Source organism: Cydia strobilella, chromosome 18 (genome assembly GCF_947568885.1).
Source record: "Cydia strobilella chromosome 18, ilCydStro3.1, whole genome shotgun sequence".
Classification (NCBI taxonomy): Eukaryota; Metazoa; Arthropoda; class Insecta; order Lepidoptera; family Tortricidae; genus Cydia; species Cydia strobilella.
In genome coordinates this window covers 7023760-7037763 of record NC_086058.1, presented here as the reverse complement: position 1 = coordinate 7037763, position 14004 = coordinate 7023760, and the positions used below count along the sequence as shown (strand labels likewise).

At 36.2% G+C, this 14004-nt stretch overlaps 1 protein-coding gene across 1 annotated transcript; it reads left to right on the top strand.

Annotated features, from left to right (window-relative positions):
- Positions 1-1269: 1269 nt before the first annotated feature.
- LOC134749199 (carboxypeptidase B1-like) lies at positions 1270-10121 on the top strand. The gene is made up of 6 exons (XM_063684062.1): positions 1270-1381; positions 2093-2138; positions 2779-2878; positions 6667-6762; positions 8516-8740; positions 9512-10121. The coding sequence occupies exons 1-6, from the start codon at positions 1342-1344 to the stop codon at positions 10103-10105; spliced, it is 1101 nt and encodes a 366-aa protein (XP_063540132.1). The 5' UTR covers positions 1270-1341; the 3' UTR covers positions 10106-10121.
- Positions 10122-14004: the final 3883 nt, after the last annotated feature.

The window sequence follows — 14004 nt, the reverse complement described above, 5'->3', positions numbered from 1 at the left end:
CACACACACACACACACACACACACACACACACACACACACACACACACACACACACACACATACACACACAGACTGTTTTATTATCTTTATGTTGGTGTAAGAATATCTTTAATATTAAATATGATTAATGTGAATATTTTTGTTTTCAAAATTACTATTCCTAGGAACTAGACTAAACAGTTTAAAATGGCATAATTTTTTAGACTTCGTCAGCATTTCAACTTCACTAAATCGTACTCATACTGAGAGCTTTAGCACGAGCTACTAAAAAAAACGTCAAAATCAGTGAAGGTCAATTTAGAATTTTTGAAGTTTCTTCGAATTCTCCAGGAAAGCCATTATTAAACCTTAAGAGTCCCCGGCAAGCTCGGCCGAATTTCACCCTATACAAACGGAGTTTCGTTCTCATTATAAAAATACGTTTTGGATTTTAATGAAACTACACATACAGCATAATGACATGAAGTATGTTTATCTAGACCGGAAATTAGTTTATATAGCTCCAGCTTATAAACCAAACGAAATAGAGCAAAAACAATTTTTGTATGAAAAACATAAATTCGCAGTATTTTTTTAAACTGGTATCTGACATAAACTAATTACAAAACTAGATGATACCTTATCCTATTGTAAGTACACAGTATCAGAGCAATCTAGAATCTAGCCAGTCTTTTAAAATGAGAGCGTAACCACGTTTGTATGGAGAACTGAGCTCTTAAGTCGTATACACCATATGCTAAAACTCGATTTTGAGGCATTCCATTGGTCAGTACCAAGCGTAGACACAGTCTATTTAGTGTCCTTATAACGACAGGTTAAATTTAATAATTCGCCAACAAAACGACGATCATTAACATGGATACCAAGTAGATTTCACAACAAATTATTGGACCGGTTAGACATAATAAGTTAAGTTAGGTTATAAGTGACGATCATAATATAAATTCGTATAGATTAAGTTAAAATAATTTATAATGTAATTTAATATTATGAAATAAATAAATTTAAATCTAAATCATATAAAGAGGAATAAAAAATAAAGTAGTAAGAATACATAGGTATAACGAACTTTCATAGCATGGCATAATTTGACGGTTATAATTTATAATTTCTGTACGTCACGCTCTACTAAGGCTAGAACTAATAAATATTATTAAGTTCGTCGTAAGCAGAAAATGTAAGTGAATACGCGTAACAACTACTTGTGTAAAGTATTAAGAAATAAATGTAAAATAAATACATTTTATGCTGTTGATAATCAAACTGTGCAATAAATAATATTGTCGTACGATAAGAATTTGCAATGCCAGTCAATTTAGTGTTATAGTATAGTTATGAAATGGACCTTAACGTCGAGCTACTTTTCTTACTTATTGCAGGTACTATCTCAAAATTGTATTATTTTTAGTATTTGAAAAATAATAAAATTTTAAACAATCATCTTCCTCGCGTTGTCCCGGCATTTTGCCACGGCTCCATGGGAGCCTGGGGTCCGCTTGGCAACTAATCCCAAGAATTGGCGTAGGCACTAGTTTTTACGAAAGCGACTGCCATCTGACCGTCCAACCCAGAGGGGAAACTAGGCCTTGTCGGGATTAGTCCGGTTTCCTCACGATGTTTTCCTTCACCGAAAAGCGACTGGTAAATATCAAATGATATTTCGTACATAAGTTCCGAAAAACTCATTGGTACGAGCCGGGGTTTGAACCCGCGACCTCCGGATTGCAAGTCGCATGCTCTTACCGCTAGGCCACCAGCGCTCTATAAAATTTTAAACAATATTGGGATTATACTGATTATAGGTAGTTATCGTATCTAGTTCGCTATTGCAAGGCGCTTTTACAATTATATATATATATTTTTTTCGAATTTTATTCCAACGTAGGCGTGTATGTTACGCGAGCATAAAGGCGGGATTCCACCAGTGTGCGGCACTGTGCGGCACAAGTATTTTTGTACTGAATATGCTTGTGCCGAACAGTGCCGCACACTGGTGGTATCCCGCCTTAATAATCGACCGTATGTAAATAAATGCAGACATTATTGTGATTCTTCGGTATTGTTCATCACCTGCATATTTCTGTTTCCAGTAACGACATGCGTAGGAGAGCTCCCAATTACTGGTACCTTGTGTGGGTGAGGACATCTTAAAAATCAGTAAACATTTACTAATATTTATATGATAACGGTGTTCATAATACAGCGCACTGTTGTGGGCTGAAATTCGGCTCTCATTGACATAGAAACCAAAGTTGTTATTTTCAATTTTTTAAGATTCGAATGACTTTGCCCTGCATTGTTATGGAAACTTTTGAATTTGGGACAGATTGGCATAAAGAGTATCGTTATATTTTTTTTGAAAAAAAATGTATAGAGCAGGATAAAAAATCAATTTATTTCATAAACCGCAAAACCAACCGTAATATCCTCGCACATGGTTATACTACGAATTATTTGTGATTTATTGGCATATTACATATTTCCGTCACAGGTGCCTTTTTTTAAATCGTTAATTGTTTCTATGAACTCAAAACAGAATTGAACAAAATTAAGTTAGATCTCCAGTGAACTCCAGTCCTTATGTTTGACCGCTACTGTCCGCGCGCGAATTCCGTGCACGGCTGAGGAATGTTAGGAATGTTGGGCGTCATGACAGAGTAGTGTCATTTTGTACGTACGGGCGCGGCGCACACCGTCCCACTTCCTCGACCTCCAAATGCACGGAATTGGCGCGCGGACAGTAGGTATGTGTTTTTATTTTGTGTTACACCGACAGATGTAAAATGGTAAGACAATGCTACGTGGATATGCTGGTCGATCTGCATGAACAGGACGAGGCCATGTGCATAGATGATGTTGAAGTCGGCACCAGTACCGTAAGATTAGTTTAACCTGAAAACTATTACAGCGAATTTCCAAATGTATACCTATGTATATGATTGTAAACTAACGGGTGCACAATCTTAGTGAAATTGTATACATTCGTCAGTTTAAAATCTCGCAAATTAAATTATAAACTGACGGTAGGAAGATTACAAACTAACATGTACAGATTTTTAAGTAGATACGTTTTGAAGATAATTGAGAGCATTCATTCTTAAACACAAATAAACATACATCCTCCTTCATGGGTATTCCAACCGATATTCTTTTTATACTAGCTTCACAAAATGTGAAATGTTAAATAAATTTAAAAACTGAGTATATTTTATTAGTTTTTTGGAGTTTACTCCTTAAGAATCGATTTTCATATATCCGTACCTAGGAGGCATAACACTGTAAGTGCCATTTTAGTAATTTTACAGGAGAAGCGATTTTCGAACAACATAAAATGATAGGTACACAAGAGGTTTCACAGTTTTTTATAAACCAACAGTAAATATAGTCTGTCAAGTCATTTTCGTCAGTAGAAAAAAGCGGCAAATTTAAAAAAAAAACTAGGTGCGCTTCCGGTTGCGATTGTCATGGTAGCGGTGCGCGTCATAAAGTGGTCATAAAAAATAATTCGAAATCAGTGCAAAAAACCACAAAGCGGCCGATATCTAAACACTAAAACATACAAAAAGTGCCAGTGCTCCAAAACTATCGTGAAATAATTGGAACAAAAGTGATTCGCCGTTAACGATATACATACGTATAACTACTTAAAATCTACATCAACTTCCGGCAACGTCAAGTGACAGTTGACAAGTTAGAAGTGACACTAGCTGTCAAACTACCATGAATAAGCAATTAATTTTATTATGGAACAAAATGTTGGAACAACTAGAAAAACAAACGAATAGGGAATATTACGCGAAACTCTGCGTAGGGGGCGCCACTACCACAATCAGAGGTCACAATCGCGAAACAAGAAAATTGAAATTTTGTTGTCTAACATCTCTGTCACTCTTGCATAATTGAGCGATAAAGAGGCAGATAGCGAAATTCCGGATTCGCGTTTCCCGGTAGGTCCTCTGTAAACAAACCGCCTTGATGCATCAATGTCGTATTTTATTACCTCTGAAAACTTGCCAAAAACATGTTAAAGGTATATAAGTTAGGTGTATAAGTTACTCTATGGTTTACTAAAAAGGCTAGTGCTGCACTCTGGTGGCAGAACATTGCAGTAATATCCCCTAAGGTACACAACACAATCTGCTTGACTATAGACGAGAAATTAGAACCAATAACTCGAGAAACGGAAAAATTAAAAACCGAGAACGAAGCACTAAAAGCCAGAATTAAGACATTAGAATCAGACTCGAGAAAAAACAATATTTATAATTAACGGCGCGGCGTGGTGGAAAGTGAAAAAAAAACAACAACGAACTAATGGAGTTAGTAATGAAAACTCTGAACAACATTAACGCGAAATCACACCTAGCGTTAGTGTTGCTCTAATAGGTCTATTCTTGTTGTCAGCTTTCTTATCCAGTCAAGAAAGCTGACAACAAGAATAGACCTATTAGAGCAACACTAAACGCTAGGGTAGCGGAAATTGAAACTCCTTAAAAATAAGAAACATCCCCGCATGCATCAAAATCACTGAAGACTTTACTAAGGAGGTTATGGAAGAGAGAAAAGCCCTTTTTCCCAAAATGATAGTGGCCAGAGAAGCTGGAAAATTTGCCATAATAATGCATGGCAAACTCATCATTAAAGAAAATGCAGATAGTAAACAGAAAAAAAGAAAAAGGATACCATTATCACTACCAAGATCACCACCAGATAACTTTGGTTCAGACCAAGGCAGAATCTCATCCTCCCAGCCCGCCAAACCACGGAAGACAAACAGATCCCAGGGAGTACCGCATACAAGCACAATAACCAACGGATCTCCAAAAAAACTAATACTAAATAACCACAAGCAACCGGAAAACAAACAAACAACAACAACAACAAACCCATCTCCCACCGTGGGAGTATTAGACCAATACCCTCTAGCAAATAAAAATATATATATAAATATATCAACATTGAACACAAGAACATTACGAAGCTGGAGGAGGCCTTTGCCAAGCGGCACACTGAGCTTAGAAACATACTCTAACTCAGAATAAAAGGGCTTAATAGATAATAGAATAGATAGGTGCGAAGGGTTCTCGTCCCATAGAAAATTTGAATTTTCTACTGACAAAGTTGTTTGACAGACTAAATATTTGACATTATTATGTGTCACGTTTCGAGATATCATTTTGTACTTATAAGGTATATTAAAAATTAAACCGGCCAAGTGCGATTCGGATTCGCGTTCCAAAACAAAAGGGTTCCGTACATTACACAATTTAAACAATGTATCTTTTATGTGAAATGTCTTTAATAAACCCGTAGGTGTCGGATCAAAAACTAAGTAATTAAGTCCGACTCACGCTTGACTGCACATTTCTAATAGGTTTTCCGGTGATCTATAGGTAAAGATCTATTTTGTGTATTTTTTTTTAAATTTTTGACCTAGTAGTTTCGGAGATAAAGGAGGGGAATGGTCATTTTTTGCCTATTTTCTTGAATAACTTCTAAACTATTTACTTTAAAATTATAAAAAATATATATTTGAGATTCTCACAATGAGCTCTTTCATTTGATATGTAACACGATATAGTTTGACAAACTTTATTTTTTAATTTTTTCATTTACCCCCCAAAAGTGACCCCCGTGTTAAAAATTAATATGTTTACGTTACATGTTCATCTTTGGGTCATAAACTTACATATGTGTACCAAATTTCAACTTAATTGGTCCAGTAGTTACGGAGAAAATAGACAGACAGACGGACAGACAGACAGACAGACAGACAGACGCACGAGTGATCCTATAAGGGTTCCGTTTTTCCTTTTGAGGTACGGAACCCTAAAAAAAAACAAGTATTTAAATTTTATTTATAAATCTATACTCGGGAGCAACGCTTTGTCACATCACCCATTTGAAAAAGGGCTTATTCTTCCCTGCTAGGAGGGATCAAAGTGACACTTATCTGTTCTAGGACACAATTTTTCTTCTTTAATTGCAAACTATTTTTTTTAAGTTAAGTAATATTTTGGAACATAATAATTTCCTCATAGGTGATGTGAAATGTGTCACATGGTAGCAAAGTTTCCGTCTTGGGCGTTAACACTTAAATCCCACACCACGGAATGGTGCTGCACAAGAATCGTCCTGTAATTAAATATTGAACACCTATGTATATACACGCTTGTTTAATGCAAATAAACGATCATTCATTCATTCATTCATTCATTCACGGTCAGGGTTCTATTTTCAAATACGTCGCTACGCTCAGTATTCAATTATAGAATCCTGAGCTACGTTCAGGAATCAATGTACGCCCTCGCCGTAAATATATCATTTTGCTCCCTTGTGACACAATCTACTATTGCCACTCGTGCCTTAAAACTTTCAAGCTCATCATGTGGTTAAAATTTGGAATCTTTCACTTGTTCAGGTGACAATACATATACAAACACGAGAGGAATAAAAAACTCTTCCTTTGTAACACAAAAAATAACTGTTGTACCCTTACTATATATCTAATTATTTCCAGTCTTAAGCATGCTGGTAGGTATTCCCACTTGGATGGAGATATATATTATGATAGACAGAAGGGAACACCGGGGCATACAGATTTTCATGATGTTTCTTTAGCCCCGTGCACCTGATTGACCTAATATGTATCATTTTTTTACAGTATATGGTTTATTTCAAAGCGCTGCAAAAGTATTGCAGCTCAGTTTTTAATGTCACGTCTCAATACATGACGGCGGAATCTAGAAATCTCTACGAGGTTAGTTACTTGATCGACTAATATAATAATATATGTTTAGGTATACGTTTGCGACATATAGATTTGTTTGCAATGTTTTTTCCAATATCGTGTACCTATTAGTTTTATTTTCTGGACGAACAATGCTGCAGCCTCCTATATTATAAAAAAATTACATTTTAAAGAAAATGCATATATAATTATTATTAAAAAAATCTTAAGAATTAACACTAAAAGGAAATGAAAGAAATCGACAAGGGACTGAAAAAACTTTTTTAAGGACATTGCAAGGAATCTAAATAATGCGGCAAGAAAATGAGAAAACGAAAAGGGGAATAAAAACCGGCCAAGTGCGAGTCGGACTCGCGTTCCAAGGGTACATTACATTACACATTCGCGTACATTACACAATTTAAGCAATGCATTTTTTATGTGAAACGTGAGTGAAATGTCTTTAAAAAACCCGTAGGGGTCAGATCAAAAACTAAGTAATTAAGTCCGACTCACGCTTGACTGCAATTTCTAATAGGTTTTCCTGTAATTTGTAGGTAAAGATCTATTTTGTGTATTATTTTTTTTAATTTTTGACCTAGTAGTTTCGGAGATAAAGGAGGGGAATGGTCATTTTTTGCCTATTTTCTTGAATAACTTCTAAATTGTTTATCCTAAAATTATAAAAAATATATATTTGAGATTCTTACAATGACTTCTTTCATTTGATATATAACACGATGTAGTTTGAAAATTTTTATTTTTTAATTTTCTCATTTACCCCCAAAAGTGTTTGAATTTTGTTGTTGGAATGTTTAAAATTAATTTGTTTACTTTACATGTTCGTCTTTGGGTCACAAACTTACATATGTGTGCCAAATTTCAACTTAATTGGTCCAGTAGTTTCAGAGAAAATAGGCTGTGACAGACGGACAGACAGACAGACGCACGAGTGATCCTATAAGGGTTCCGATTTTTCCTTTTGAGGTACGGAACCCTAAAAATTATAGAATTTCTCAGATTTTTTTTTCGATTAAAAAAAGTCTTAAAGCAAACGTATTAATATAAAAAATATATATTATAACTTTGTTTTGCTTACCTAAATGACACTATTCATTACCCAGTTTCCAATGCCAAGGGAATAAATATCAGGAAAACAATAAATTGTGTTTCTTGTCATTTGCACTGAAACTGTTATTATTACAACAATAACTATTAAATCAACAAATACATACATTTTTGGTTTTCTTTTGAATAAATCAAACAAATCTATGGTGCAAAATTTTTATATCTGAATTCAGGGAAATAAAAAACATACCTACTATGGAAAATTTCTACGTACGGGGAAAATTTACCCTTTGAAGAATGACTGGTAGTTTTTGACATTCATAAGTGCATTGTAGGTAATTTAACATAGGGAACAAATTATCAATTATTTATTAAATATTTCAAGTGATTTGTTTGTTTTTAAGTAGCCACACTACTATATAAACCGTGGGCTCTAAACCAAGTCACATAGTGGCAGCGTCACAGCCAAAAAGGCGTTTTTCACTGAGTTAATACATAAACAAATTTTCACAAGAATTGTTATTATTCGTCAACAAGACCGATTTCAGAAAACTTTGTATGACATTTTAGTGTCTAAATGCGGTCAAGAATACACTAAAATCTGTCGGGTATTTGACCCCACGGTGTATAAATTATAAAGTGAAATGTGTAGATGTCATATACGAAAAAAAAACTTTAATATGCCTAAACTGAAGAATAAATACTTCATTTTCAGGTCACGGTATACATGCCAAATGAAGACAATGAAGATAAGAAAAATGAAAACGTACCAGTAATTCTGATGGAAGCTGGACAGACCGGGGGCGTGGAGCCATTGAGACTGATTTTGTCGTTTATAGAGCGCCTGGTGGCGTGCGAGGAGAACGATAATATGATTCAGAACGTGCGATGGGTCTTCCTCCCATGCACTAATCCTGATGGCTTGGAGTACACACGATTTGTAAGTTGAAATCATTACACATGTAGAAAGAGAGAAATTAAATACGCGTAGAAGTTTGTATGCAGGGAGGGTACGTTTTCTCTGCAGCTAAAGGTACATTATTAATAGTTTGTGCTCATTAGAGTAGGTCGATTTAGTATATTGCTATTTTTAATATAGTAATCGAGGGACTAAAATATGTATTTTAAAATATTTATGTATAATATTTCCATTATTACGAAAGAAACAGGATCTGAGTGAGGTTAGTTTTTTGGAATTTAATTACAAATCAGAGTATAGGTATTTTATAAGTATTTTCTTGTTTGTATCTTTCCGAAACTAACTTTCTATTATTAATTTTCATGACGATGGTGGCCTAGCGGTAACAGCGTGCGACTTTCAATCCGGAGGTCGCGGGTTCAAACCCCGGCTCGTACTAATGAGTTTTTCGGAAGTTATGTACGAAATATCTATTGATATTTACCAGTCGCGAGCTTTTAAGTAAAGGCAAACATCGTGAGGAATCCGGACTAATCCTAATAAGGCCTAGTTTCCCCTCTGGGTTGGAAGGTCAAATGGCAGTCGCTTTCGTAAAAACTAGTGCCTACGTCAATTCTTGGGATTAGTTGTCAAGCGGACCCCAGGCTCCCATGAGCCGTGGCAAATGCCGGGATAACGCGAGGAAGATGATGATTTTCACAATGATTTTATAGAATCCAGCTCTAAAATTTTCGGTCAGCCAGTGAATGTATAATTATTTCAATATCTACTCAAACTATGTTTCACCTACAGGATCGTCCCGATTGGGCAAAGAATACAAGAAAACTTGAAGGTAGTGGAAGCTATGGAGTTGCCATCTCTAAAAATTTTGACTCTCATTGGAACGAATGTGAGAAAGTCAAAAGTATGCTGGACAAATATTACCCTGGCCCATCGCCTGCTTCCGAAATCGAAACTAAATTCATCAGAAATACGCTTTTGAAGTATAAGGATGATATAAAGGCTTATTTATCACTTAGGCGAGAAGGGCAGCACGGGTTACTGTATCCACACGCTTTTTCGGATAAAACTGATGATGTCGATCCTCGTCAAGTAAAAATAGCTGAACTGATTAGCTTGAAGGTGAACCAGCGTGGCGGAGGTCTTCAGGCATTTGTCAACGACAGCATCTACAGAATAAACAACAAACCGATGTGTGGAAACAGTGTGGATTACGCGCACGCGCAGGGAATACAGCTGCCGTATGAGCTACGGGTGGGTTTTGAAAAGGACTTAGAAATCCTAAAAACGTTTCAGACCGTGAGCGCGAATCACGATGCAGCTCTAAGGGCCTCGTACTTCAGTGGCATCAGAGAACTTCATGCCTTAGTAACTGCACATGCATAAAGAGGCACAACCTTGTTTCCTTTAAAAATATTAGGGTCGTGTTACTGAGATTAGAAATGTATATGAAACGGTCAGAATAATGCAGTAGGTTCCGAAGAATTCTGTAAATATAAATCGGGCATAATAACATGAATTAAACTAATAAATTTTATGTACTTAGCTGAACATCTATTACGATACAATATTTATTTAGTACATAATGGAGTATCTATGTTGGAGGAGTCACTTTTCCACTTTTGGGTAGGATGTCGGTCATGCGCCGTGGCTGCGGGCCAGCGCGCGTGCGCCAGGGGTGGGGCCCGTGGCCGTTCAGCCCGCTGCCACTCCGTACTCGGCCGTGGCGGCGGCGCCGCGCTTGGCTCCAGAGCCTCGACATCCTCACTTCCTAGTACCACTCTCGATAACTTAGCCGCCTGTGCCGGTCGCGCAAACCAACACCGTATTTATACTCCTTCGTTTCTTCTTTTCCATTCGAACTATATTTTCTGGTTGATAATTTGGTTGCGTAGTGATTTTTGTATTTTGAGTTCATTTTCCAAAAGATAAAAAACCGAAAATGATGTTTTGTAATTGTTTTTCGTATATAATTTGGTGTTTTATAAATGACGCTGCCCTCTCAGCGAGCTAACATCATCGAGTTCATCACCGGCATCGAGAGCGAGGAGGTAAGTATGAGTCTTAAATGTACACTCATGTCAAGAAAGTGAGAAGTGGATCAGTCGGGTAAGTTGTAGTCAGGCAGTAGGTCTGCGACGTGAGGCGATGGGCGGAAGGCGGGCCGTCGGCAACAGGTTGGCGCGGCTTGCTCGCGAGAGCCGCCCGCCGGCTTAACGATTCTATTAACCTTTAATGAACACCTGAGATCAGTTTTCTACGTTAATTACCCGAAACGGTGATTTACAAAATGTCGTCCCAAAATTTCCAGCCAATTTCAGCGAAAAACTCACTTAAAACGACAGTTTTAATCATAAAAGGTGTAAATACTAATTTAGTGCGTAAATCTTGGTTAAGAGGGCTCATAATTTTTTATTTGGGTAATTAAAATGTCAAGGGATCGTTCCTCTTAAACACATCCAAGGAATAAAATATTGCTTACGGAAACAAGCTAATAAAGGAAATGTTTAGGGCCTTGTAATTAAAATGAATTGTTTTTTTTTTCAAGCCAACTGGGACTACGAAGAAACGTAAGTCCTTTTGATTTCCCACAGAACATTATAAGATTGCAGTTGTTAAGAAAAATGTAGGTATCTTAATTTTAAAATTAACATTTGTTTGTTTGATGAAATAATGTGGATTAAAAGGGTAGTATGAAAAGTGAGATAATTAAAGTAAAGTTAAAGGCTGTACTCTTGAGTCCTTTACATACATACCTACATTACGATACAAGTGCGAAAAATAGGAAATTCGCAACGAGTGGCGATAAATTAAAACATGACCCAAGGGAGTCGGGAATTGACACGAGTTGCGAATTACCTATTCGCACATGCACCGTACAACGTTTTACAGTACATATGGCCCTTTAAGTTTTCGACATAGTTACCTAATCTACTAATTAACGCACTAGTGCGGTAAAGTAGCACTATATGGTACTGTAAATATAAAAACAGATTACTGGGATCCTAATGAAAAAAATATGTTTTTATTTTCTTTAAATTATATGTAAAAAAAACCTTTATTTTGTTACAAAAAATATTTTCTGAGACATCAACAGCAGTTTAGGAAAGTGAATAAAGTATTTTTCCCCTCACTAGCTCGGAAAGCCGTCTTTTATCCTTTAAAACAAGCGGGGAAAAACGCATTTTATCCACTAGTGGAGAAAGTAATTTGACCTTGGATGGAGCGTGTTTAAGTAGCATTTGACAGATAAGAAAACGTAAAACGCTCATAATAATGGTTCGTTTTATATTAATTATCATTAAATAAATGGTTTGAGAATTTAATAAAAAAATACCAAATTTGGCTTTATTTAATAATTTTAAGTCATAAACCTTAAATTCCATAAGAAACATTTGTTTTTTTTTTAAATGATGTTGAATGTAATTCTGAACGCACAAGTTGAGTCGATGCAATTTCAAAACGCATCGTCAGAAATGTCAACAAAAAATTTCTCACCGACTCCGACACGTAAAAATACACAAATTCCAGAGTTTTCTGTTATAATATCATATTATCGTAAAAAAATGAGTGATTCCAGTGATGAAGATGATCTAACGCCTGTGGATGTTGCACTTTCCTCGCTATAGTGAGGGGAAAAGTTTTGTGTTACACACGGGTGCAAATGTATTTTACTTCTCGTGTGTTGAAACACTCGCTACGCTCAGGATTCTATTTTAGAACCACTCGCTTCGCTCGTGGTTCAACTATAGAATCCTTTCGCTTGCTCGTGTATCAATTCCACACTCGCGGGTAAAATACAACTTTGCACCCTTGTATAACAAATAACTATATTATCTATATCTATTTACATAATATTGTTTTCGGTTACCGCGATAGTTACTCATGAAATAAAACTATGAAAACGGATTATATCGCGTATATTGAATTTATAATACATCCCGACGTTTCGAACCCTGTACAGCGTCACCCGTTGACCACGAACGCTGTAAAGGGTTCGAAACGTCGGGATGTATTATAATTTATAAATTCAATATACGCGATATAATGCGTTTTCATAGTTTTATTTTATATCTATTTACATTTATACAACGCGGTTTTTATCATAGACATTCTAGGATTAAGTATTGCAGTTACAAAATAAACTTGCAATACCTTCTTTCTTTAATAGCTTGCGTATTTAAATGGTAGATTGGGAAGGTTAGGTAGGCAGCGCAATAACGCATTTTTTCAACATTTACTTAAATTTAATTTTGTCGTTTAAATTAATGAGTTACTATGCAATGGATCTAGACAAAGCAAAACGTAGCCCTTTGTTCGTGGTACCTACCTGGCGTTGGTACCTACTTTATCTGGCACTATGTCGGTTCAACCTAAAATACAATACAATACAATACAATACTCTTTATTGCACACCTCACAGTTTACAATAAATGTACAGTAACATAAACAAACACAATTGGATAGAGGTAACAACAGGCGGTCTTATCGCTTAAGAGCGATCTTCCAGACAACCTTTGGGTATCGGACACGATAGAAATAGAATATACGGGCTATACGGCCACCTACTGAATAATTAGCTTCTATACAAAATCAATACCGGACCGGAAGGCCAGTTCGAACGTACATTTTGATACCTAAATTATGTCATTTCGTTATCATTCTCACATACAAAAATAATGAACCATAACAAACTATAAACTTTAAGGCTGGTTGTACATGCAAAATATTTTTGTATGTGGGTAGTTTTGCATATCGTAGCTTTTCCTCAGTTACCCGTTGACCACGAACGCTGTAAACGCGGGTTCGAAACGTCGGGATGTATTATAAATTCATTATACGCGATATAATCTGTTTCCATAGTTTTATTTCATGAAAAACTCTTTAAATTAGAGCACTTTAAGTTTGTAGCGTTTCAGTTTGTAGCGTTTGTAGTAAGCAGTGTTTCCCCTGTTCATATGTCACTATCGCGTATAGTAAAATATTTTGGTATTTCATACAGGCCAAATAAACGGGGGTTATGTTACCTTCATAAGTAAAGTTTGGAGTGCTGATACGAGTATCGATCGTTCTCATTACTAGTCGCATATCGTCGCGATAAGCGCCATGCGGGTGCTTAGGGTTCGCCCACATCGCGACGATGTTTGTGGGACGCCGTTTAAAACTTTAATAACTAGTCGGGCTTCACCTGGATGTTTATTTGCAATTCAAAGGGACCCTTTCACATGACAGCTAAATTCGATTATTGCGGCCAACATTCAAGTGGATTAAGGGCAAAGTGTTTG